Source organism: Pleurodeles waltl, chromosome 1_1 (assembly GCF_031143425.1).
Source record: "Pleurodeles waltl isolate 20211129_DDA chromosome 1_1, aPleWal1.hap1.20221129, whole genome shotgun sequence".
Lineage (NCBI taxonomy): Eukaryota > Metazoa > Chordata > Amphibia > Caudata > Salamandridae > Pleurodeles > Pleurodeles waltl.
Window position 1 is genome coordinate 128372847 of NC_090436.1, and position 26102 is coordinate 128398948.

General features: G+C 44.2%; 1 protein-coding gene across 1 annotated transcript in view; it reads left to right on the plus strand.

The window, feature by feature from the left end:
* The window catches only part of SIGLEC15 (sialic acid binding Ig like lectin 15), a 163153-nt gene that overhangs the window by 109862 nt on the left and 27189 nt on the right, over window positions 1–26102 (plus strand). Inside the window, exon 4 of the mRNA XM_069234958.1 lies at window positions 11375–11405. Coding sequence (XP_069091059.1) covers window positions 11375–11405 — 31 coding nt within the window. The remainder of the gene's footprint in view (window positions 1–11374; window positions 11406–26102) is intronic.

A 26102-nucleotide genomic window follows, 5' to 3' on the forward strand; every position in this document is an offset into this window, starting at 1 on the left:
ATACCAGGCAAATGTTCTATTTCAAAAGCAATCTCTAATAACACAATAACCCAACTTCTAGTACTTGAAGAAAAAAGATCCAGACTTTGCTTCCAGAAAATCTCTTTCAACGGTTTATGATCCGTACATACCTTGAACGTGTTCCCCAGATGAAGCTGAAAAACGTATTCAGTGCCCAATAAATTGCTAGTGCTTTTACCTCAACTACAGAATAATTCATCTCTGCTCCATGTAAACATCTTGAGGTGTAGGCAAGCAAACACTCCTTATCATTCCTTCTCTACTTCAAAATTGCTCTTAGTCCTTCGGTACTTGCATCCGTGACAATAAGTTGGACTTTCTGCTCCTAAATGCTACTGATATAAATGCTTGTAGATTTTGCATTTTTAACTCTTCTTTCAAATTCATAAACTCATACTGACATTCTAAATTCATTATTCCTCCCTTGAAGAGTCCTTAAATGTACTGATTTCTCAGCTACATTTTCTAAAAACGTATTATAGTATTCTACCATACCAAGAAACAAAACTACCTCTTCTTTTGAAGATTGTTCTCTCAGTCTCTTTATGGTGTTGAACAACTCTTTTTTAGGTACTACACCTCTCCCAAGATCAAATTAACCTCATGCACAGCAAACTTGCACTCTTCTTTCTACAAAGTCAGCCCAGCTCCAAAAGTCTTTTCAACACCAATCTCACTCATATGTTGTGTTCACATAAACTAGTTCCGAAGATCAATAAATCATCCTGATAAAGCTTCACTCCTTTAATTACCATAAACACTGGTGCCATTATTCTCTTAAAAACAGAAGCAAAGCATATGAGTCTAAATGGCATCCTTTTAAACTTAAATGCCCCCATCGGAATATGAAAGCTGTGAGTGCCTGGGAACTCTTGTCTAACTCAACCTCATGGCATGCAGGTGTAAGGTCAAGTATGGTAAAATATCTTGCCCCATCTAGGGTAGACATGATCTCATCGATATTTGGAAGGGGAAATCTGTCAAGTATGACTACATGATTGAGCACTCTCAGGATCACACAAAGCCTAATGCCACCACTAACCAAAACTATTGGAGCCAACCACTCTGTAGCCTCAACAAGTATTATTATATCCTGATCAATTAACTTCTGGAACTCATGATGTACCTAATCTTGAACACCTACGAGGATGAATCTAACTTTATCTAACAAAAGCTTTGCCCGTTTCCTTAGCCTTATATGGTGTTTATAACCTTTCAAACACCCCAGATCCTCTCTAAATAATGATGGAAACTATGACACATAAACAAATTGTCCTGAATCCACTTCCTGTACTTGCATCTGAGGATCCACATTGGGCTTGACTGTGAATCCCAAAATATGCTGATGTGGCCAGCCAATCAAATCATCTCCTCTGTTTGAGATGTAGATGTTCCCAATCAAGATTGTGTTGCCTAACTCTATACATGCATTAAAATATCCTAATATTCTTTTTGGTTGCCCACCATAACCACCAAGACGTAAATCCATAGCATGCAATTTGTTTTTCTTCTCTTACCATTGAACGCAAGTCTTATTTGAAATAATGGTTAAATGAGAACACAAGTGAAACTTCCTGATTAGTTCCACACCATCTATCTTCATTGTCCTGCTGGGATACTTCCCACCTGACTATTTAACTTGAAATACAGTTTAGTGAGTGACCTCCCTTACTACTTTATTTTGCTATTTTTAGCTTGTTCCTGCAACATTTAATAAAATGACCTTTTATCCACAGCTGTGACAAACTCCATTCAATGCTGGACAACCCTTTGTATTGGATCTATGTCCACTCCTACCTCAGCAAAACCATTTACCTGTGATTTTTGCCTGATCATCTCCCGTAACCTCTTTGCCCTTCACTACATACATTTCTTCAAACATTAGACTGTGGGTTTAATTTATCTTTTGCATTCTTTAATTCTGTCTTAGAGTTCATCATGTGCTCCACTCTATTTGCTACCAGAAGCACTTCCTCTAAAGGTGGTTAATCCTTTAGCCATATTTTCTCCTTTATTTGATCCCTTCTGCATTTCAAAACAAATTGATCTCTAATTCTTCTGTTGCAGATGCTTCAAATGTACATGAGGATGCTATCTTTCTTAGACCTGTAATAAAATCTTCAATTGACTCTTCTTTCCCTGATCTAGTAGACCAAAATTATACCGTTCGATGATGGTACTAATTTGTGGTTGACAATGGCGATCAAGTTTTAAAACACACATTTCATACTCATTTGATTGTCTTTGTTCTTCAGCAGTTCGTTTTTCACAGATTTTCTAAAATGTCCTGACCTTCCCTACCAAGACAATGAATATTTACGTTCTTCACTCAAATTCGCCCCACAATCAATCAATCAATCAATCAACCAATCATGGATTTGTAAAGCGCGGCTACTCACCCTAGAGGGTCTCAAGGCACTAGGGGGGGTTTAGGGGGAGCTGAGGATCAGTCAAAGAGCCAGGTCTAGAGGTCCTTCCTGAATTGTGACAGAGTGGGGGACTGCCTGAGGTGGATGGGGAGTGTGTTCCAGGTTTTGTCGGCGATGTGGGAGTAGAATCTTCCTCCGGCTGTGGTTTTCCGGATACGGGGGACGTTGGCGAGGGCCTGGTCAGCAGAGCAGAGTTGTCTCATAGTGCCCTAACATCTTCCATTTTCTCCATCTCACTGGAAGTTCACCAGGACTGCTTAAGAAAAATGGTGAAAGCTCAACGTTCTGCATGCTGCACACCGCAAATCACAGCACAAAACTGTAAAGCAAAAATGATTACACAGTAAATGATTGTCCCCTAGCACCTGTAAAATTGTAAAACTGTGCAACAAAAATACAGAAGTGCACACCAATCTGTATAGTCAACCTGAGCAACAAATGGTGTGTCTGTCATTGTTACAGACAGGCTTAATAAACTTCACCTTTCCATTCAAAAGAGCACTGTCCTACTACATATAATCACTAAACTGCACAGCCTATTACATTCAAAATAAGCACAGTATCTATACTTAGTTGGTTGCACTTCGATTTCTGTCTTCTCCCATATTCGTAGTCCCACCAATAGTCCAATGGTGTGCCTTTCACCACGCCAAACAGGCTTCTTTTAGACTAGGCTTAGTATGTTTGTCTGTTACTGCCTTGGAAAGACTGCATTTGTAGTGTTTGTAGGAATCAATCAATCAATAAGAACATTTGTAGAGAGCTTCTGGTCACCCGCAAGGGTATCCAGGCACTGGCAGGGTCCAGTTGATTAGCCGTATAGCCACGTCTTCAGGGACTTTCGGAATTCTGGAAGAGATGAGGAGGTTCAAAGAAGAAAAGGTAGCTCGTTCTCAGGCAGGGGGGAAATGGTTTTGTCTAGGGAGATCCAGGACGGGTCTTGCTGTGGCATTCTGTATGGTCTGTAGTCACTGCAGGAAGTAAGTTGTGATCCCTGCATAAAGAGCATTGCCGTAATCCAGTTGGTTGGAGACGAGGGCCTGAGTGATGGTGCGTCTTGAGCTTTGGGATAGCCATTCCAGTATCTTAGGAAGCATGCAGAGGATGAAGAAGCAGGAGACAGAGTTGACCTTAGTTGTCATGGTTGGCTTGCAGTCCAGAATGATGCCTAGGTTCCTAGTGTGGTCAACGGGGGTAGGAGTAGGTCCAAGTTGTGAGAGCCACCAGGGTGTATCCCATGGGGAGCTTTTTCTTCCAAAGATCACTACCTCTGTCTTTTCCATGTCAAGCTTCAGGCAGTTGTCCTTCATCCAGTTGGCGACATCCGCCATGCAGTTGTGGAAGTTGGTCTTTGTGTTGTTGATGTCTTTGGAGAGCGAGAGGATGAGGTGAGTGTCATTGGTGTAGGATATAATTTTGAGTCTGCAGGCTTTTACAATGCTGGCCAGAGAAGTCATATAAATATTGAAGAGAGTGGAGCTTAGCCATGATCCTTGAGGTACTCCACAGATGATTTCCTTGAGTTCGGACGTGAAGGCTGACTTCTTGCACTCTTCTGGTGAGGGCAGAGGTGATCCTTCCGAGAAAAGCTCCTTGGATGCCTATGTTGTGCAGCCTTGTGTGGTGGGAGACTGTATCGAAGGCTGCCAAGCGGTCCAGGAGGATCAGAGCCAGTCTCTCCTCTGTCGAGTAGGGCTGGGGTTTCTTTGGTAGCCGCAATGAGGGCTGTCTCAGTGCTGTGGTTGCTGCTGAATCCTGATTTTGGAGGAGTTGAATCAGAGGTTCTGTTCCACATGTGAGGAGAGTTGTTGGTTGATGTTTTTTTCTAATACCCTGGCTGGGAATAGGAGCAGGGAGATTGGTCTGTAGTCGTTGTGTTTGCTGGGGTCTGACAATGGTTTCTTTAGTATGGTGTTGACTTCTGCATGTTTCCAGTCCTCAGGGAAGGTGGCTGTGGCAACTGAGGTGTTGAACGAGGTGGTGAGAATGTGGCTGATTCTGGCTTTGCCTAGAATGAAGATGTGGTGAGGATATGGGTCGGTTGAAGTCTCTGAGTGAACTGAGTTCATGATGGAGGCTGTGTCCTGTGGGGCGACCTGGCTCCATCCAGTTAGTTGGATGTCTGTGGTGGTAGCGAGGTCCTTGTGCTGCTTGAAGAAGTTGGTGGCTTTGTGCTGGTGTTTGAAGTGTCTGGAGATGTTGGTGATCTTGTTGTGGAAGACGTTTGCAAGGTTGTCACAGAGTTTCTGTGAGGAGGTAATGTTTGTTGCAGCTGAGACATTGGAGAAGTCTTTGATGATGCTGAAGACTTATTTGCTGTTACTGGAGCATGATTCGATGTGTGAAGCTAAGGCCCTTTTCTTCTATTCTCTCAACTCTCTGTTGTAAAGGTTGAGGGCTGTCGTGAAGGAGCTCTTGTTGGTCGTATCCTTACTGGTGCGCCATCTAATTTCCAGTTGTTTACAATGTCACTTAGCAATTCTAAGGCCCTCAGTGTTCCAGCTAGCCTGCTTGGTGGACCGTCTGTGGGTGTTGTTACCAATGTGAGTAATGCTGTTGGCACAGTTGGTGATCCAATTGTTCAAGTTTCTGACATTCTGGTCTACGTTGTTGGAGGAGATGGAGTGGGTGGTGTTGAGGCTGTTGATCCATGTGTCCTTTAAAAGTGGGGGCGTCTGGCAGATAAGGGGTGGAGGTCCGTGAGCAGGTAGCCTGACAGAAGGTGTGCTGGTCACTGCTCTAGACAGTCTCTGCTTGAGCTCATCCAACAAACGACGAACTCCGCACACCGCCGACTGGGAAACCGACATCTACTCCAACTCTGCATTATTATCATGAATACAGGTGCTATGGCCAACTTTGAAAAATTGTCAACTTCCCAAAAAGCCCACCCGCATGTCGTGATGCAAACCTTTCTTCCAGAGATTACCCATATTCCACTGTCTTCCCTCTTTATTTCAATAGCCACAGAGATTGTTTCCTACATCGTCATTCCAACTGTGTTTGCTCAAGGCCACACAATGCAGACACGCTCCAGTACCGGCGAACACAGCCGGAGCACTTCTTCACTGTTGTACAGTTTACCAGCACTGCAACACCCACAATGTCGCACACGAGGGGACACTCCATCCTCAAACTGCCACCCCTATACTGTCTTGCGAAACAAACAGCTAAAAACAGCCCAGACACCTCTCTGATGTTGAGGTGCTAAAAATAGCCCAGACACCTTTCTGATGTTGACGTTTTGTCCACTGCACTCCAAATATCCCATGCTCGTTGCCAGTGTAACAAGGTAGTTACACAGAAAAGCAAGATCCAGATAAGTTATAAGCGCATTAATTACCTCTTCCATCAGCAGCCAGCAGCAACTGACCACTGGCTCACACACACTACATTTCATATTCTATATTCTACATTCTAACCGACATCACACTACAGTGTGCAGATAGATACCACAACTTCCAGTGGAGGTACATAGCTTTTTCTAGCCTCACTGCTAGTACACAATATAATAAAGTGCTTGGGCTTCCTTTTGTGTTGCATACCGGTAGTGGCTGGAGAGGAACTACATTTCATTCCCTGCGTCTTGGTGCCACCTCGTCCTGGAGTAGAACGATGCAGTAAAATGGAAAAAATGGTGTCACTCAAAATGACAGACATCCCATTTATCGAATGGGTAGTCTGTGGGTTGAATTCTAATGTGAATGACACTGTCAGCAAGGCAATGAGTGAAGAGGATGTATCAGTTGCTTAACCAAAGTATGCTGTGCTGTGCTGTGCTGTGGGCTGATTAAAAGGTGACTCACTGTTCCAGTAAGTAATGCCAGACGCTGGCTGGGCCACAGCCCCTCTTAATGTGTATATTATGTATTAGGTAATATTTAGAAGAGGTGAGTAGAGCCCATACCTAAAACAAAACAGGCCTGTACTCATGTAAGGTCACTTAATGGCAGGCAGGTGCACTGAAGGTAGCAGCGATCAGTCTTTACTCTGCACTCATTCCGATGTTTGTGATTTTTATTGCAAACACAGGTACACAATGTTGAACAGCCACATGTATGGAAAAGAAGTAGCACAAAAGGACCACCTTTGCTAAAGATCCCTGAACTTAATTTACAAGACTCTAGGGGCCAGATGTAGGTAGGTTTATTTTTGCGACATGCAATTTGCGAGTCACAGCGACTCGCAAATTGCAACTCGCAAAACGAAATGCAGAAAGGTGTCTCAGACACCTTCGGCGACTCACTATGGGGTCGCAAAGACCCACCTCAGGAATATTAAAGAGGTGGGTCGCAGTTTTCGACCCCATAGCGAGTCAATGCACTCACATGGATGGTGGCCTGCTGGAGACAGCAGACCACCATGTCTGTGACTGCTTTTTTAATAAAGCAGTTTTTTTTTTTTTTTTCTTTTTGCATCCCGTTTTCCTTAAAGGAAAACGAGCTGCAAAAAGAAAAACTTCCGAAACCATTTGGTTTCGGTTTTTTCAGAGTAGGCAGTGGTCCTATGGACCACTGCCTACTCTGAAAAAATATTTTTTTTGGCATTCACAAAGGGGAAGGGGTCCCATGGGGACCCCTTCCCTTTTGCGAATGAGTTACCATCCACTTCAAGTGGATGGTAACTGCGAGTTGGTTTGCGACCGCATTCGCGGTCACAAAGCAACTCAGCATGGCGATGCGGTCGCAAATAGGAAGGGAACACCCCTTCCTATTTGCGAGTCGCAGCCTCAAATTGCGAGTCGGTACCGACTCAAAATTTGAGGTTGTGCATCGCGTTAAGCCTTTTGCGCGTCGCAAACTGCGTTTTTCGCAGTTTGCGACGCGCAAAAGGCTTCCTACATCTGGCCCTATATTCTATCAGTAGAACTCACTAAATGAGCGGTGGACTTGAACCTGTTGCCTCCCCAATAAACGCCTTTTCAAACAGACTAAAAATCACTGATAATACACTGGCTTTGCCAATTGTGGCAGATGAGGTAGGTAGTAGTGGGAAACGGCATTAGTGTCACAAAAAAAATTAACACAAAAGTGGAATAAAGCAAGGGTGCTTGTTAGCACCCCTGAATTTTAACAAGTTGTGTGAAATTTGTGTAATTTGCTAAAGCTTTATTACGTGGAATTTCGAGAAAATTATGCAAAATTATAGAAAATGCAAACACATCATTTAGAGCTGTATTTTAGGCGCTTTAAGCCTGCTACTGATTAATCCAGGTTACATACATACACAGAATATATTTCTGTCTCTGTCTTGGCACAGAGGTTGGGACTCGTCTCCGCTAGATATAAAATGTCATGTGGTTGAGGGAGACATGTGGTTTTGGTGCTGCCCAATTGAACAGGTCTTCTGGATATTGGAGGTCTTGATATTATTAATAGATATACCTATGCTTTTCTCAGGTTAGATTTGGTGATGGCAAGGAGGTGTGGTGTGCCCCTGAGGCACCAGTTGCTTGGTGGACTCTAGACATAGAAAAATTAAACTTCTTGAAGTTCGTGTAATCATAAGAAGATAGGGTGAACATTGTTGAACACTTCAGACCTTCAGTCATATGGATGATTCACACAGGGTAGTTTAGAGAGATGGCATTCATTGGAGGGTGACATCTTGTTGCTATTAATAGAGATCAAATATCATGAATATCAAAATTCTGTATAGCACTATTGTAAGACATTGGGTTACTGGTTGGGGGTGAGGATGGTGAAACCCTCCTTAAGCAGCAACCACAATCGTTGTCAGGGTGAAGTCACACGCAAACCCCAAGTTAATTAGTGCTTAACCCTCTGGTAGCACAAAAGCAGCCAGGCTTAATTTAGAGGCAATGTGTAAAGTATTAATGCAGCACTTCAAGCAATAATAAAGTGAAAACAGACCACAAAAAAATCCCACACCTGTTTCGAAAAATAGAGCAGCATTAAAAACATTATTTGACACCAAAACAACAAAAATCCAATCAGTAAAAATGGAAATATGCAAATTTAAAGATTTTAGGTAAGTATTGTGCCAAAAAGCGCGGTTACCTGGTTGTGCGAGACCAGATGAAAGCCATAAAAACAGGCTGACCGCGATGGATCCAGGAACCAGGTAAGTCCCGCTTAAAGAGTTACCTTCAAAGTCCAGAGCGAAGAGATCCATTTGCGGTGGAAGGGGCCACGAGGAGCAGGGAGAGCGTTGCAGATGGTAGTCAATGCAACGAGAAGAGCAGGCCCAGGGTCAAGGATAGTCGTCACTGTAGCGCGAAGATCCTGTCAGGGTCGTGGACAGTTGTTGCTAGAGCTTCAATGTTGGCGGTTTCAGCAAGCTGTCAATACTGTATCGCAAAGGTTTCACATTTCACACTGGCGGGTGTCAGTGTCAGTCACTGTGGCGCAAAGAGTCCGGTTCACCAGATCTTTATATTGGCAGGCATCGTGGACAGCAAGATCTCGCCACCAACAGGACCGGTTGCAAAGAGTCCAAAACTTCAGGATTTTGCCTTTTCTTGAGAAAGGAGCTCAACTGATGCTACACCAAGGGTCCAGGACCCTACGGCCACCTCTTAGGGTTACAAATTCACTCCATCAGAGGCTAGCAGAGGCCAAAGTGGCACAGGCAGGTCCATTTGCTGGTCCTGTTGCAGTTCCAGACAGCAGGTCAACTGGGCAGTTGCACTGAGCCTCTAGAGCTTGTTCTGTTCCTGTAGCTCAGATCAGGAGGTCAGTCAGCTGACGCTTAGAGTCACTTCAGCCTGGGATGAAGGGTGCCGGTCCAGTCTACCTTCACAGCAACCAGGGATGCAGGTAGGTAGGCAGCAGAGTAGCAGGGCAGCAGTTTAACAGTCCTTCTGTAGTATCAACAGAGTCACATGTGTACTGAAAAGTTGGGTCTGAGTGTCCATTATTTATACCTGGTGCACTCCTTGAAGTAGGAGACATTTCTAGAGGCTTCCCTTTGAAGTCTTTGAAGTTCCCTTCCCTGGTTCCAAGCTGGCTGCGTGAGCAATGTAGTGGTGAACCTTACTTGATGCGAAGGCCGGGTACAGTTGCGAGTGAGGCTGTGCCCAACATAACTCGCGCCCCACCATGCACAACATTCTCATCACTAATTTAATTGCAAATGTTGTAGTGATATTAGCAATGATATCAGACAAATGCAAAATGTAATGAGTGATGTACTATGTGTGGTAATTAATAGTGTATGACGTAGGCATCAAGATATAGTTACGTTAGGGCACGGGCTATAGTTACTTGAGATAACTATAATTATAACTGGTGAATTTCTGTTTTTTTAGTTTAGAATGTTATATTGTTACTGAACCTTCCACTTAACTATAATGTTACTTTAACATTTGTTTTGTTCAGTGATTATTTAGGTTTTTTTAACGTAAAGTATTATTTTGTTTCCACAATGTAATGCCTACCACTCACTAAGCATAGCCTATAGCCAGGCCTTGTGGCCACTCTCCACAGGCCCTATGGCTGACCCACCCGAAGGCACCCATCCCCGCATGCTGCCAACCGCATGCCAGGCACGCAACCTTTGGCGATGCTGTGTAGGGTTGGCGCCTAAAAATATATATTGGGGGTGCATGGAGCTTCTGCTCCCCAAGTCTTATTAGGCCCTGGGACCCAATCCCCCTGGCCAAATTAAAAAAAAAAGTGGGGTTACACATATTTTTTTAAAGAGGGGGCTTTTCTTATTAAAAAGGGGACTCCCTTGAACACAGTAATTGAGCCAGTCCTGGCAGATGAGGTCTCCGGTGCCTTTAAAAACGCAGAGAGAGGAGGTGCACGACCACCCTTCCTTTCTAATTAGAATCAAAGCCCCATAAAATGGGGTCCTCAATGCCTTATTAAGGCTCAGGGATAGGGGCAACGCAGTCCCACTCCCATTTTATTTACATTTTGGCCCGAGCCTAATTAGGCTGAGAGAGGGGGGGCGTGCACCCCCTTTCCTTCATTAATTACTTGACCGAGGTCATGGGGTCCCCAGGGACATTTAGGCTCGGGGAGGTGGGCTGTGTGGCCCCTACTAATTTTTAAAGCATTTTGACCCTAGGGATGGGGGCCAGGGGCCTTATTAGGCCTTATTAGGCTTGAGAAGTGGGGACTCATGCCCCTCCTTTTGTTAAAATGGTGGCCATGGGGGATGGGGTCCCCGGGACCTTTTAAGGTTTAGGGAGGGGGCCAAGCCTATTTATTTAATATTTTGTCACAAATTGGCAACAACATTTTTTTTAAACTCAATTTTGTACCCTATGCCTTGGGTACCCCTAAACAGCCCATATGCCAATGTTTTGGAATTTTATTTAGGACTCAGGTCTGAGTCCAGAGTCCTAAGATAGTTGCCACCACTTCCCAGTTGATGTGGTGGCAGCCAATCAGATCTCAGCAGGAGATCTGCCAGATCTGCTTACCTAGATATCCAAAGTTTTTAATTATTTATTGCTCAAAAACTACTGAACAGATTTAAACCAAATCACAAAATAGTGAACCAAGATCTACCTTTCTGCCAAATTTAGTGCAAATCTGTTCAGCGGTTTGGGCTGTAGCTGCGTCTAAAGTTCCTATAAAATCATGATTGAGGCAAACACGTCCCCTTTTCCCTGGTCCAAACTTGACAGATCACCCTGAAACGTCCCATGGGCAAACTAGTGAAAAAGTAGAACTTTTTTGGAAAGTTATCTGGAGATTCATCAAACAGCACCAAAGTAATTAGCAGAACAAAAAAGGCATTTCCTATACAAACACGATCCTCGCTATAACTAGTGACTGCCACTGAGTAATTTCGATAGATAGATAGATAGATAGATAGATAGATAGATAGATAGATAGATAGATAGATAGATAGATAAAATGTTTGAAGCAAAAAAAGACAATGTGTTTGTAATTTTTCATAATTACTATTGTTGCAACCACCTAACATTTATTCGCTTTTCCTCACAGATAATGCTACAGAACAACCCCCTCTTTCAAGGTGAGCTATTCTGTGATTGTGTATTTATCAAAATTAAGTTTTAGTAATATAATTGTACGGCAACCTGAGCTGTAGTGAAAGACAGAGCACCATGAAACTTTCATATAAACACAGGCTCTGCTAAAGTGTAGATGAATGGACAAGAGCCTCCAGAAAGATTAGAGGACTGATTTAGAGTTTGCTAAAGAGGATGGCCCTCTCTGCCAATCTGAAGATCCGGCCTCCTGACTTACAGATTGGAGGATTCAATTGCTACACCCCTTATTCTGCATGAATAACTTCAGATCTTTTAGAACAAGTCTTCAATTTTTACAGTGCCTTGAATTGCAGCTCATTTGCCATGCAGTCATTAGTTATGTTCAGCAAACAGCTTTTATTCCTAATATAGGTTTCTGTGGTATTGTTTTATTGCAGATCTCAGAATGATTATTTATTGTTATTGTTAAAAACCATATATGAATTGATATTACATTTATCTTATATTTTTATGCTTAGTAATTGTAATTTAAATCTCTATTCATGTAGAATAAGTTTAGGCTGAAGAGTAAATATTTTACACTTTTTTGCACATTACTTTATACTCTGTTTACTGATGTGTTTATCTTTTCATGGCTATATTGCCAAATAAAAACATTTGACTGAGTGATTGGACGGCTTAGGCCATTAAAAAAAAATCAGGAAAATCTAGAGATTGCATGACAAGAGGAAACCACCCTTTTGGACAAAAATAATAAATTAGTAACATCTAGATCCCCAACCTCATCCCCAGATCCAGAAGGCAACCCAGCTACAGCCTCCAAGGAGTCTGATATTACCCCTGCAAAATCAAGCTCAATATCAAGCTCAATATGTAGTCTGGGGGAATAACATTTATAGCAAGCACAGTGTAATCTCCACTTTCTTGCAGCTCTCAAACCTTTAATTTTCAATCAGGGTCCACGGTTCATGTAAACTACATTTGGCAAAAGACAGACCAAACAAGCATCTTATCTGGGTCTTCTGGCACCTAAAGGGGCATGAAGCCGCAATGGCCACATTTTATTAGGGTTTTCGAGAAGAAATTCTACAAGCTGTATCCCTTGTGAGGTAGGAAGAAAAGAAAGGTCACTGGGAATTGTCCACTGCTGTTTGGAAATGCCCATGCTTGAGTCTAAGTGACAACCCTGGATCACATACAGTAGAATCAGATCTTCAATGCATAATGTTAGCCCTGATTAATTGTGAGCCCCCTGAGTGCTTTATGGAGAGGGAATTTCATAAGTAGCACAGATTTCCCAAGTTAAGGAGGTCTTTAGGAATTGAAGAAGAAGCACTCCCAGAAGGGGGTGAATGTTGACAAACTCCTCCCTGGAACATTGGTTTTCAGCAATATCTTTTGAGCTTCCTAAAAATTCCTCATTTGCTCTTGTATTACTCTTGTGGAGGAAACCCAGTCTTCACATTGCCTGGCAAAACAAGAATAATCCATTCTCTTCTAACTAATATCCTGAATCATGTTTTCCTCAATGTGGATTCTCTCATACCCTTCCATTAAAATGTTTAATGGTCAACATATTTGAAGAAAAATGTAAGATTCAAGAGGCCTCTAGAAAATTTCACAAAGTGTACAGTCCCAGGGTAGCCAATCTATTATGACGACACTAGACATATGACTGTATCATTAACTTTATTCATGATACCATGGTTCCATACACATGAAAGTAGAAGATCACATATTACAGAACTATTTGAAAGCAAATCCAAAGTAAGGCTTCGTACATCATTTCACATCTCCCAGTAGAGTTTCAATGAACTTTGACCATAAATTCCAGAGGGAAGCATAGGCCATGCATCGACTATAGGCAACTAAGGACCTGATTTAGATATTGGCAGATGAGTTACTCCATTACAGTGATGATGGATATCCTATCTGCTGAAATCTAATTCCCATAAGATATAACTGGCTTTAGATTTCGGCGGACAGGATATCTATCACTGTTATGATGGAGTAACTCGTCTGCCAATATCTAAATCAGGCCCCAAATCACTTCACCATCTCAAACTGGTACCCAGTTCCTTTAATTTTGGTGCACCTTGACCAGATAAAATGTGTTTCCATATTTTCAAAATTAATGTATGTGGATTAATGAAAAAAAGAAAACTGATAAACCACATTGAAGAAACTAAATCAAGGTAAACCAATTTTAAGGAAAAATAATTTTAAGGAAATACTAATACATCGAAAATTGAAGGAAAATTTTAAAGGGAAGATCATTTTAAGGAAAAATTCAAAATTATATTAAACTTGGGTGGGTTTTTGGGGGGTTTAGAGTTCAGGGATGGGGAGAGTTTAGGGATTTTTTTTAAGTATCAGGAATGGGTGGTGTGTAGGGGTGGTGAGAGGTTTTAGGGTTCATGGATGGGCAGATTAGGGGTGGTGAGGGTTTTTAATGTTCAGTGATGGGCAGAGGTTAGGGGTGGTGAAGAGTTTTTAGGGTCCAGGATTGGTTGGAGTTTAGGGTGGTCAGAGTTTTAAGGATTCAGTTTAGCTATAGGGAGGGGTGTTTAGGGCTCTAGGATTAGTAGCGTGTAGGAGTAGGGAGGAGGTTTTAGGGTTCATGAATGGATGGTGTTTAAGGGCAGTGAAGGTTTTTTTAGGATTTAGGAATGAGTGAAGTTTGGGTGTGGTGAGGAGATTCTAAGGGATGAGGTATGGGTAGGGTTTAGACATAGAAAGGGCCTCTAGAGTTCAAGAATGGATAGAAATTACTGGTAGTGAAGGGTTTAATGGTTCAGAAAAGGGTGGAATCTAGGGGTAGAAAAGGCCTTTAGGGTTCAGGGAGGGTTGTGGTTCAGGAGTCAGGGATGAGTGTAGTTTAAGTGTACTGAGGAGTTTTCAGGTTTCTGAAAGGGGTGGAGTACAGGGGAAAGAAGTTTTTTAGATTTGAGGGATGGATGAGGCTTAGGTTTTGGGAGGTGTTTTTAGGAGGTAGGGATTGATGGTGTTTACGAAGCATCCAAAAAGTAATTGTTGACAATGTGAAAGATATAAATATAAAATAATATTCCCTGAAGTAAAACACCGCAATAAATACTCCTGACAAAACTGTCTTTGAAAGTAAGAAATGCAATCGTATTTACACCTTCAAAATGAAGCTTTATTTGAAAAATTAAGTCATAAAAGCACATAAAACCAAAAATATATATCAAATAAATATATCATTATAAACCACAACCTTGAAATACACAAAAGTGCCAAACAACAAAAATTTAAAACAAGGTTCTGGATGATCACATATATATTCATAACAGTAAGGGAATACTCAAAGATAAAAGAACAATAATTAAAACCTAAATGGAAGATATACAGGTGCTACTCATAGATGAATTTTACAACAGTTCATTACTAGTTGTTAAGCGAGTCAGTGCATCATTAAAACAAATAGCAACAAGTAGATCACAGTGTTAGGCCTACTGCCTTTATTAAACTCATAAATCGCTTTTACAACGGTTCATTACAAGCTATAAATAAGGCAATTAATTATTAGTGTTAAGCCTACCACCATAGTTCTAATGACCCAGATCCACCCCAAAAACTTGGCAACAACACACGCATGGATAAGCTTAGAGTCTGTCTGGAGGATTCTGAGCTCAGTCTGACTGCTTTGAGTTCCAAGTAACTTACATGCCTGGTGTAAGCCATTGTTTACAGGCAGGAACATAGGCTGGACATGCAAAAAGGACATGACCAATTGACTCAGAATGAGCCTTACATACCGGGCACAGAAAATCATTATTTAGGGCTCACTTGATGGTAAAGGATTTCAACAGAAGAGAACCAACTCTAAATTGAAAATATAACTTGAGGTCCAAAGGGACTGTAATGGCATCCCTATAAGGCCCAAGAAGGGGCTCAAATTTAAAAACCAACAATTTCACAGTTAAGTGTGAAGTGACAGCCAACTGTAGATCCATCTGCCTGGCCCAACTCCAGTAATGCTTTTTTAGCATCTGTGCTGACAAACTTGTTGCCAGCAGAGGATTGCCCAGTAACAATTGCAAGCCAATATTAATTAAATGCTTTATTTATTTGGGAGAGCCAAGTGATTTAATTAGAGGTATCGGCCTCAATCACTTCTTTAATTTAAGTGCCAGCCTATACTGTGACAATTCAGGTACTGACCACAACCTTCTACAAAATAATACTGGGCAAAGTCTAACTTCATCAGCCATTGGTTTCATGCCTATATCAAACAATAGCGGTACCAAGGGGGTGCTGCTGGGGAGATGGGCAATGGTTCTTAATCATTTATTATCAGAATGGGCTAGTGAGGATACATTCACAGAGCCATACAGTACACAATTTATTACCTTTGCTTCATAGATTTGAACAACAGGGGCAATAGGTTTTGAGAACGAAGAACTGTGTTCTTTCACCACCAATATCTGCTTGTGTTCTGTGGTCATTAAGTCAACCTGGGGTTTCCAAGCAAGTGAAAAAAGGTTCTGTTGATTCTCCCTGGTTACCCCATCGAAGCCTGGCACAAATGCCCTTGTGTCATCGAATTAGTAATTCCAGCAAATCGATGGCATGCCCATAGCGCGTAAAAACCACCATAGTTTATTCCTGGGGACCAGGTGGATGGCCGATTTGAGATCGACGAAGGCAGCATACACGCTGTCTTAGCCAATCTCCACCACCCTCCAATATATTGGTAAACAGCGAAAAACCTGTTCCATGGTACAAGTTTTTCTACGAAGGGGGACAAAACATAATTGCCAATGATCCAATCATTAATCTTGCAAAGTATGAAACTTGCAAAGATTTTTTGCAAACAGTCAATAAAACCGATTGGTCTGTAATTCCCTGGAGGGGATTTATCATCTTTCTTGTATACTGGAATGAGTTCAGTACCCTTCTAAGAAGCAGGGATTCGGGCTCCTCAAGAAATGGCATTTGCCAGGAGAAGGATATACCTAGACCAGTTGTCCCTGTGGCATAGAAACACATCAGCTGGGATGCCGTTGGGTCCTGGGGCCCTGCCTCTGGTTATATTGTCCAAAGTTAGCATAACATCAGAAAGTTCAAAGATAAGATTTAGTGTGGTTGAGGTATTGGCATCTGGAATAACAAAGGGGGGGTTCAAGGATGGAATAAAGATGGTCAATAGATCATATAGCTCCCCCTGCATCTTCAAACAGAATGGTAGACTGTGGTTGAGACTAAAGGGCTGTAAAATGCTGTACCCAGGCAGAGGGAGCTATATGGTTTTACGGTATGACTGAGCAGCCCTTACTGCCCCACTTAACAAGATGCCAAAATTTAGTAGAATCCCTCGAGGAACATGCCAAGCTAAGCTCAGGCCACCTACTTTCATCCTAATTCTTCTTTGCATGTACCTGGGCCATTTTATAGTTCTTCTTTGCTAGCTGAATCAAGGAGATGTCCCTGGACCTTAACACATCTTCAAGCTGTCAGTGGGAACATCTACATTCCTTATTAAACAAGATTTTTACTCGGCCCGTAGTGCCACTAGACCTGCATGGTGCAACTGTAAAATATCTTACTATTCCCCCAAAGAGGCTATTATTATCCTACCTGGAAGATCGGTCTTCTCAACTATTTGGGACAATTTAAAACACGTGTGTCAGTTGTGATATAAACATCTCTGGTAGTCACAGAAAATTGGAAAGCATTGCCTCACCTAGAGTGGATAGGTTTCACAGTCAAACACAACGGGTTGTGAACGCTTTCTTCCCTAGTTTTAACAACCATATCAATAAGTTGGGGCCAAATCTGATGATCTAATAGGATATAGTCAATACATCTATTATGGAAAGAATTGTCAAAGGTATTGGCTCCACCACTATCTGATTTAGTCCTCGCATTAACTGCTCTTACTCCAAATTCTAGAGAGAGTGCTTTTAGCTGGAGGGCAGCCTCCATCCACCTAAGTATTGGGGTTAACCCAAGTTGGGTTGTACCCCATCTCTCATCCTCAGCCCATTCTAAGCTAGCATCATCAAATTCAAATTTGGTATTAAAGTCCCCTGCTATCAGTAAATATACTTCACAGTAGTCTTTATCCAAAAAATCCTCAAGCGCTGGGACGACTGTTGGTGATTTAATTCCACTTCTGACTCCCCTGGCATAGACGTTACAGATATCGATAGTTCTGGAAGTACCCGCCTTCATTTGTATAGCTAAGATGTCCATGAATTTGGTGTGAATTTATCTTGTTGAGGGATTCAGACTGAATCTGATCCAAATTGTGAGGCCTTCAGCTGGTCTCCCAGCGGGACCACGCCAGGCATGAATCCAGTAATTTAAAAAAAAAACATGTTTGAATACAGCTGCCAGAGACCACGCTTCTTGCAACAAGCAAATGTCAAATTGCTCTAAAAATTGTTCCAGCCTGGTAGATCGATTTTGAATTTTAATCCAGCCACATTCTAGGAAGTAACTGACAGAAGTGGCAATCAGGCTGCCTCAATGTCCCCAGCATCGTTCCCTAATGAAGACCTAGAGGGAGGAGACAGACATGAAAGTAGAACCCCCAACTGGCAAATCACTTTTCCGAATGGAACAGGGTTGTCATTTCTAGAGGAGATAGAATTGGTGAAGCTTAGAGCCAAACATTTATCAGAAATGACCCTGGAAAGTGTCCTGTTAGCAGCAAATAGCCTAGTGCTTGTTGCTGATTGTCAGGCTACATCCCTTAAGTATGACTGGTATAGAGAGTGAACTGAGGATATACACCCATTTTTGTGGGGGTTAGGAGCCCGCAGTTTCAATTTAAAATTAATTTTGGTATCAAATAGAGAGGATGTGACATGCTGCTCCTGCTGCAAGGTTGAGCGGGGCCCGTAGTGTTGGGCCTAAATAGCACCGTCCCATGCAGTGGAGGAAGTGCCCAGAATATATGCACCGGCTGGTGCGATGAAAAGGTGACCTGTGGCTCCTGCCACAAGGTTGAGTAGGACCCCTTAAAAAATAGCATGCCAAAGCCAATTTTTAACAAAAAGACATTCTGTGAATTGATTTTTATGAAAAGGTAAATGCCATTAATTCTGAAAATGTCCATTAAACTGTTGAGGAGAAAAGGTTTCTCAGTAGCGAATGCCATGAAATTGTATTTCTATGAAATCACGCACACCCTTCCAAAATTGTACTCATCATTAAGAGCAGTAAAAAAAGAATATCAATTACTCAGATTTGCAAATTTCTATACACATAATATTATTTTCAGCCATAGTCCAACCTATCACCATGTTAACCCCAAAAGATGTATGATTCTCTTGGGGTCTTGAAGAAGAAAAAGTAATTTTTATTCTAAAAGAAGACTTTACCACTGCCCTCATTCTGCAACACCCCTATTGCGAACTACTCTTTATTGTAGTGGCTGATGCTTACTCTTTCACCATTGGGGTTATAGGTGGTCATTACAACATTGGCGGTAAATGCCGCTTACCGCCGTGCAGAAGACCGCCAACACACTGCCACGGCCGCGGGAATCCGCCACAGCTATTATGACCCACAGCTCGGAATCCGTCAAAACTCAGACACCCAAACAAGTCCGCCACACCAAAGGTCAAAGATAAACTGGCGAAAAAAAACCTCCACCGTCACGCCAACAGAAATACGCCCACACTATAACGACACACGAATCCACGCGGTGGTCTTTCAACCGCTGTATTTCATTGGCGGTACACACCTCCGCGCTCAAAATACACACACTTTTACAAAACACAGCCACATTGGACAATTCAAAATACACACATCTGATACACATACACACACCACTCCCACACACCCATTACAATATAAAACACACACCCACATCACCCACAAACCCCTACGACCACAATTACCGAGAGAAGGCCAGAGAGAGACACCACAAATAACTACCAAGCATCCACAGGCACACAATACCATCACCCACATAACTTCCACGCACCTCACACAACACACCACTAAATATCACCCCACTTATCACTACACACACCACCCCACACATCACCCACACTACCCCATGGCACGGCAAAGACACCCCAGGTTCTCTGAGGAGGAGCTCAGGGTCATGGTGGAGGAAATCGTCCGGGTAGAGCCACAGCTATTCGGATCACAGGTGCAGCACACCTCATAGCTAGGAAGATGGAGCTATGGCGCAGAATAGTGGGCAGGGTTAACGCAGTGGGACAGCACCCAAAAAATAGGGATGACATCAGGAAGAGGTGGAATGACCTACGGGGGAAGGTGCATTCTGTGGTCTCAAGACACCACCTTGCGGTTCAGCGGACTGGCGGCGGACCCCCACCTCCTCCCCATAACTAACAACATGGGTGGAGCAGGTTTTGGCGATTCTGCATCCTGAGGGCCTCGCAAGAGTAGATGGAGGAATGGACTCTGGTAAGTCAAATCTTAACTATTACATCCCCCACCCTACCTGCATGCCATCACATACCCCCACCCTCACCCTCACCCCCATCACTCCAACTCTTCACAAATGTCCCAACATCACAAACCACACATCCTAACACCAAGCCCTGCATGCAACAACAAAGCATGGACACCCATCACCAAAGCATAGCCACTGCACATAGCCATACACCCCCCTAAACCACCATCACACAAGGTCCCACACAGGAATGCAAGCACTGGGGTACACAGTCACCCACCTATTGCACACCATGGCACACACAGATGTAATAAACATCATTTTATACCCCTCCAGGACCCCTACCCAATGTCACCGCACAGGAGGGTCCACACATGTCCACACCACCAACAGAATAGGCCCACAGTGATGACAGCAGCTCTGTCCAACTGGATCTAGAAGACCAGCCCGGCCCATTGGGGACCTCAAGACAGTTGTTTCCCCTGACACAGTCACAGGCCACTACAGAGCTTCCCCCCTCTGGAAACACCAGCACAGCACCCACCCAGCGGGCCCATACCTCTGTCCCCAGGACACGTCAATCAGCAGTGTGTCCACCACTACAGGGAACCCAGGCTAACCCACCACCCCAACAACAACAGGGACCTGGGGGCAGTGGTAGTGGGCACACGGTCCAGGGGACAGAGGCCCAGGAACACAGGGGAACTTGGAGGGCTGCTGTGCGACAGGGGGAGGACAGGCCAAGGGAACCCACTCTCCATGAGGCCCTCTCCAACATCATGGGAGCCTACCACCACTCCCAGGAGACGATGGCAACGATACTGGCCACGTTTCAGGAGACCCAGCGCCTGCAGGAGGAACAGTATTTGGGCTTCAGGGAGGAACTCAAATCCATCAATTCCACCCTGGGCACCATCGTAGGGGTCCTGAAGGAAGTACTCAACACCAGGAGGGACACTGTGGCACAACAAGGAGCCCCTGACACTAGCCTGGACGATGAACTGGCCACCACCTCTGCCGGCGCTAGTGGACAGGAGGCACCGCCACAGGACCACCACACCAGCACCCCACCCCCTGCAGAGGGAGAACCACCCCGCAAACGGTCCCTGAGATCCAGGAAAAAGACAGAGAACGATGCCAAGACCCCCGCCAAGAAATGAGACCACCCTGAATGTCATCTTTCTGTCCCACTTTGTCACCCTGTCCATCCTCAAACTGCCCCAGCTCCACTTCCTATGCCCTCTGCCATGGACATTCCTCCACCATCACCCCTCACCATTTTACAACCCTCTCCAATATTGAGCACTTAAATAAACACCCTTGAAGCACAGTACAATCTGGAGTCTGTGATTTTGAAATAGTGTATTAGCAATTACAGTGTCAAAATGCTCTTTCAAATTTAATGTCAACATACCTATGTCACACAGCTCTAGTCCATGAGGAAACAAAGCAGATGTCACACTGTGGGACCCACATCTGAGAAATCGTAAGGGAAAGTGACAACTCAGTGACCATACACTGAGTGAAAACGACAGACAGTAGAGAGGTAGTAGTGTTAAAGTACATGTAGTAGGCAGGTTTGTATTCTTACCTGTGTCTCACTGGAAATATTGCAGGATCACTGAGTTCCTGTTGTCGATGTCCTCTTCTTCTGCTTCCTCGTCTTCACTGTCCACAGGCTCCACAGCTGCAACAACACCGCCATCTGGACCATCCTCCTGCAGAAAAGGCACCTGTCGTCGCAAAGTTAAGTTGTGAAGCATACAGCATGCCACGATGATCTGGCACACCTTCTTTGGTGAGTAGAATAGGGACCCACCTGTCATATGGAGTCACCTGAACCTGGCCTTCAGGGGCCAAAGGCCCGCTCTATTATCCGCCGTGCTCGCCCATGGGCCTCATTGTAGCGTTCCTCTGCCCTTGTCCTGGGATTCCTCACTGGGGTCAGTAGCCATGACAGGTTGGGGTAACCAGAGTCACCTGCAAATGGCGAGGGACAACTGTTAGACACACACTAACCTGTAGGGATATCCCCAGACCCAGACAACCATTCCCACTGACTTGCTTCCAGGTGCTCACCTAATAGCCACACACGGTGCCTCTGGAGTTGCCCCATCACATAAGGGATGCTGCTATTCCGCAGGATGTAAGCGTCATGCACTGAGTCAGGGAATTTGGCATTAACATGGGAGATGTACTGGTCTGCCAAACACACCATCTGCACATTCATGGAATGATAACTCTTCCGGTTTCTGTACACCTGTTCACTCCTGCGGGGGTGGGTACCAAAGCCACATCTGTCCCATCAATGGCACCTATGATGTTGGGGATATGTCCCAGGGCACAGAAGTCACCTTTCACTGTAGGCAAATCCTCCACCTGAGGGAAAACGATGTAGCTCCGCATGTGTTTCAGCAGGGCAGACAACACTCTGGACAACACGTTGGAAAACATAGGCTGGGACATCCCTGATGCTATGGCCACTGTTGTTTGAAATGAACCACTTGCAAGGAAATGGAGTACTGACAGCATCTGCACTTGAGGGGGGATTCCTGTGGGATGGCGGATAGCTGACATCAGGTCTGGCTCCAGCTGGGCACAGGTTCCAGGATTGTGGCACGATCAAGCCTGTAGGTGATGATCACATGTCTTTCCTCTATTGTCGACAGGTCCACCAGCGGTCTGTACACCGGAGGATGCCGCCATCTCCTCACATGTCCCAGCGGATGGTGCCTATGAAGGACAACAGCGAGCACAGAGTCAACCAACTCAGAGGTACCTACCCACAGCTTACACAGAACACAAATCATAATCCGAAATTTAGCCTGTATGAGTGTTGAGGCAAGGCCTAGGTATGTGTGACGCAGTGAAGAATTAAGCCATGTGGGCCCCTGAAATGGCAGCTGCCTGACCTGTAAAGTGGGACAATGGGATGTGAGGTAACTGCGCTGGCGTTGTACACCGTCGCGGTAAGCGGTCGAAGACCACGGCGCAATTCTGCATTGGTTAACATTGGACCCTATGGGTCCCAAGACCCAATGACAATGTACGCACGTGATTTTCTATCTGTGCAATCACTCGATACCTGATCTTCGACAGGAGAGGACCTACACTGCAAGTGCTGCTGTGACCTCGGTCTGGAAGAGACAATGGCTCATGCATCTGGGGAAAGGGCCCCTGCCTTCACATCGGAGGAGTTGGAGAAACTCGTGGATGGGGTCCTCCCCCAGTACACGCTACTCTACGGTCCTCCAGACAAACAGGTAAGTACACTGGGAGCATGCTGTATGGGCTATGCCTGTGTGGAGTGGGGTGGATGAAAGATGGGGGGGGGGGAGATTGAGGCGTGCATGAAACGACGGTGAGTGCATGTGCATCATGGCAAGGGTAGGGATGGGGGCCAATGACTGTGACGGTGCATTTTGTAATAACTTTTCTTTTCCCCCTGTACAATTCATGTAGGTCAGCGCCCACCAGAAAAAAGATATTGCCAAGGACGTCCGGACCCTGGTGGTCTACCACAGACGGAGCACCCACTGCCGTAAGAGATGGGAGGACATTCGCCGCTAGAGCAAGAAGACACCGGAGGCCCAGCTTGGGATGGCCTCCCAATGTGGGAGGGGTGCCCGTCGCACCATGACCCCCCTGATGTTCAGGATCCTGGCGGTGTGGGGAGACCAAGACCCACATAGTGGCTTTACTCTCTTTAAAGTGCTCGATGGCAGAGGAGGCCTTCTTGCCCAGTGAGCGAGATTCATCAAAAGGCATATCTGTAAGTGACTTCTGAATGTCTCTTGGCAAGCCCGTCAATCTGATTTAGCACCAGAGCACCACGCTAATGCCAAACGTTCTGGTTAAGCATTTGGCTGCATCCAGGCCTGACTAGATGACATACATTCACCTTCAATGGTCTGAGCCAAATTTGAGCAAAATTCTCCTGGGACTGCTGGTAGGATCTTAGCAACCATGTCCTTTATTCATGGGAGTACCTTCTGAGCAAAAAATGGCATTGACTGATCTGAAGCAGGGCTAGTTGAAGAAACCACCCTCTTTCCATATGCCTCAATTCTTTTTGACTCTCTTTCTGGCAGGGGGGGTTAGTAGGAAACAAATTGGTGTAAACTGTGTTAGTAGAAACCTGTTCTACCAGGCACTCAGTAGGTGTTGTGAAAAGAAGACAGGATCAGCAAGTATGGATCTGTGATGATGTGTCACCTGTCAGTTTACAGGTGAGCAAGAGCACGGCTTGGCCCAACTGATCATGAGGGTGTCAGTCAGACCCACGTTGAACAGCAGTATTGGATCAGATGTTGATTGTCCTGGTTGCAACAGTTCCATGACAACACTGATTTTTCCCTCAACAGAAGGCAGTTGTAAATCTAAGACTTTGGTCGCCCATCAACCATGGCGAATGATGTGTTTCATATAAAAACAGTGAACATTTTGTGGGGAGAATTTGTTCCCATCATCACCATGATCACCAAAAGCTGTCAAGCTTTAGTAAGAATCTGTTCTAAAAAGTTGTTGGAGTTCTGGGAATCAGCTTTTAGGCAAAGGTGCTATTTTGTCTCAGTTGGAATGATCAGGAATAGGACACACTCAAACAGTTGCGATGCACTATCTTGGATAAAATGGATTCAGTTCAAGGTCAGACAGGATTGGAATCCTCCTCCGGTGTTGGTGGCATCAGTGCCGGAGTCAATGCAGCAGGGACCAGTGTGGATGGTGCCAGAAGTGGAGTTGGCTCCGGTGTCTGAGCAGAACCTGCAGTGGGTTCAGGAGGCACAGGCGGTGTCCAGGGCTAACCCCACAGACCTATAGGGCCCAAAGGCATGCCAGAGGGAGCTGGTAAGTTACCAAAGATGTGGGTCACTACCTCTTAGATGCCTTATTTTATTATGGCATTGCTGAAGGACTTTGTGACATCAGAGAACATTGGAATAAGCTGTGGAATTGACTCCTCAGTAGGGGACTGCAAGCAAGACCGCAGGGCTCCTTGATGTCCTTGTGACATCTCAGAAAGAGGGTGGTAAGGTTGGGATGAGGTCCTTTAGGACTTTTTGTGGTTTCTTATGAATTTTAACTTACCTGAAGACAATGACTTGCTGCTGGACTAGCTCTGATCGAAGAAAGAGATCTGCATTTTTGAAAAGGAGCACCCTTACGTGACTTCTTGCAGTGTTCATCAATGTACAGTTTGGCTTCTCTGTCCCACATCTCCTTCATTAGGGCACAGTCCTCACATAACTTGCAGTTATGGCTTGACCCCAAACACCAGAGACACACCTTGTGAGAATCTGTCACAGACATCTTTTTGCAACTGTTCCTACAAGGCTGAAAACCTGTAGCTTTAGGAAAGGGGAATTTTTCATGGCATAATGCTAAAGAATTTGGAAGAGAAAAAGGATTGTCGACTGACAAGAAGAAGTAGACACTAGCAAAAGATATACAAAGGATTGTCAAGAAAGGTGTTAGTGTTGGAGCTCTTTGGTAGGGCTTATACACAACTTCAGCCATCACTTTGGATGAAGCGGAGTTAACGCAGAGCCACACAATGCCACCAACTGACTTGCAGGGGTTATGCTGAGAAATCTTCCAGATTGAGTCTGGTTTCTGGGGAGATTCTAAAGGTGAGGGATCTAGGGTTATGAGTATATATCAGAAGGTGCCATATGTTTGCCATATTCCAAAATTATATGTACTGAGTTTCGAGAAATATTGAAAGTGTCATGTACTTTTAGTGCTATATTTTTATTTTTGGCTTCTTCGGGAAAAGCATATTATATTTTTTTGAAGTGGAGTAGAATGGCTTCAGCATCAATAAAGTAAAATAGCGGTACAAAGCATATAATCTGTGAGTTATAGAATCAGTAAGGAAGACATATCTTCAAAAAGTATCTGGCAAAAGTGATAATGAGGCACCTAATCTGGAAGACTATGAGGGGTTGTCATAATTTCTTGGGTTTTCAGACTACGGTCCTAAAGTATCTTCCTAAATTTGGTGGCAAAACAGTGACTTTCCTGAGCTTTCTTAAGAAGAACCCAAGGTCTGTATGGATGGGTGATTGTTAGACCTGACAGCCTTAGGGTGGTCACCCCTAACTTTTTGCCTGCCTCCCCCCACTTTTTAGATACTGTTTTTGCTGGTTTTTAGACTCTGTGCACTTTACCACTGCTAACCAGTGCTAAAGGGCATATGTTCTCTCCCTTTAAACATGGTAACATTGGATCCTACCCAATTGGACTATTTAATTTACTTATAAGTCCCTAGTAGAGTGCACTATGTGTGTCCAGGGCCTGTAGAATAAATGCTACTAGT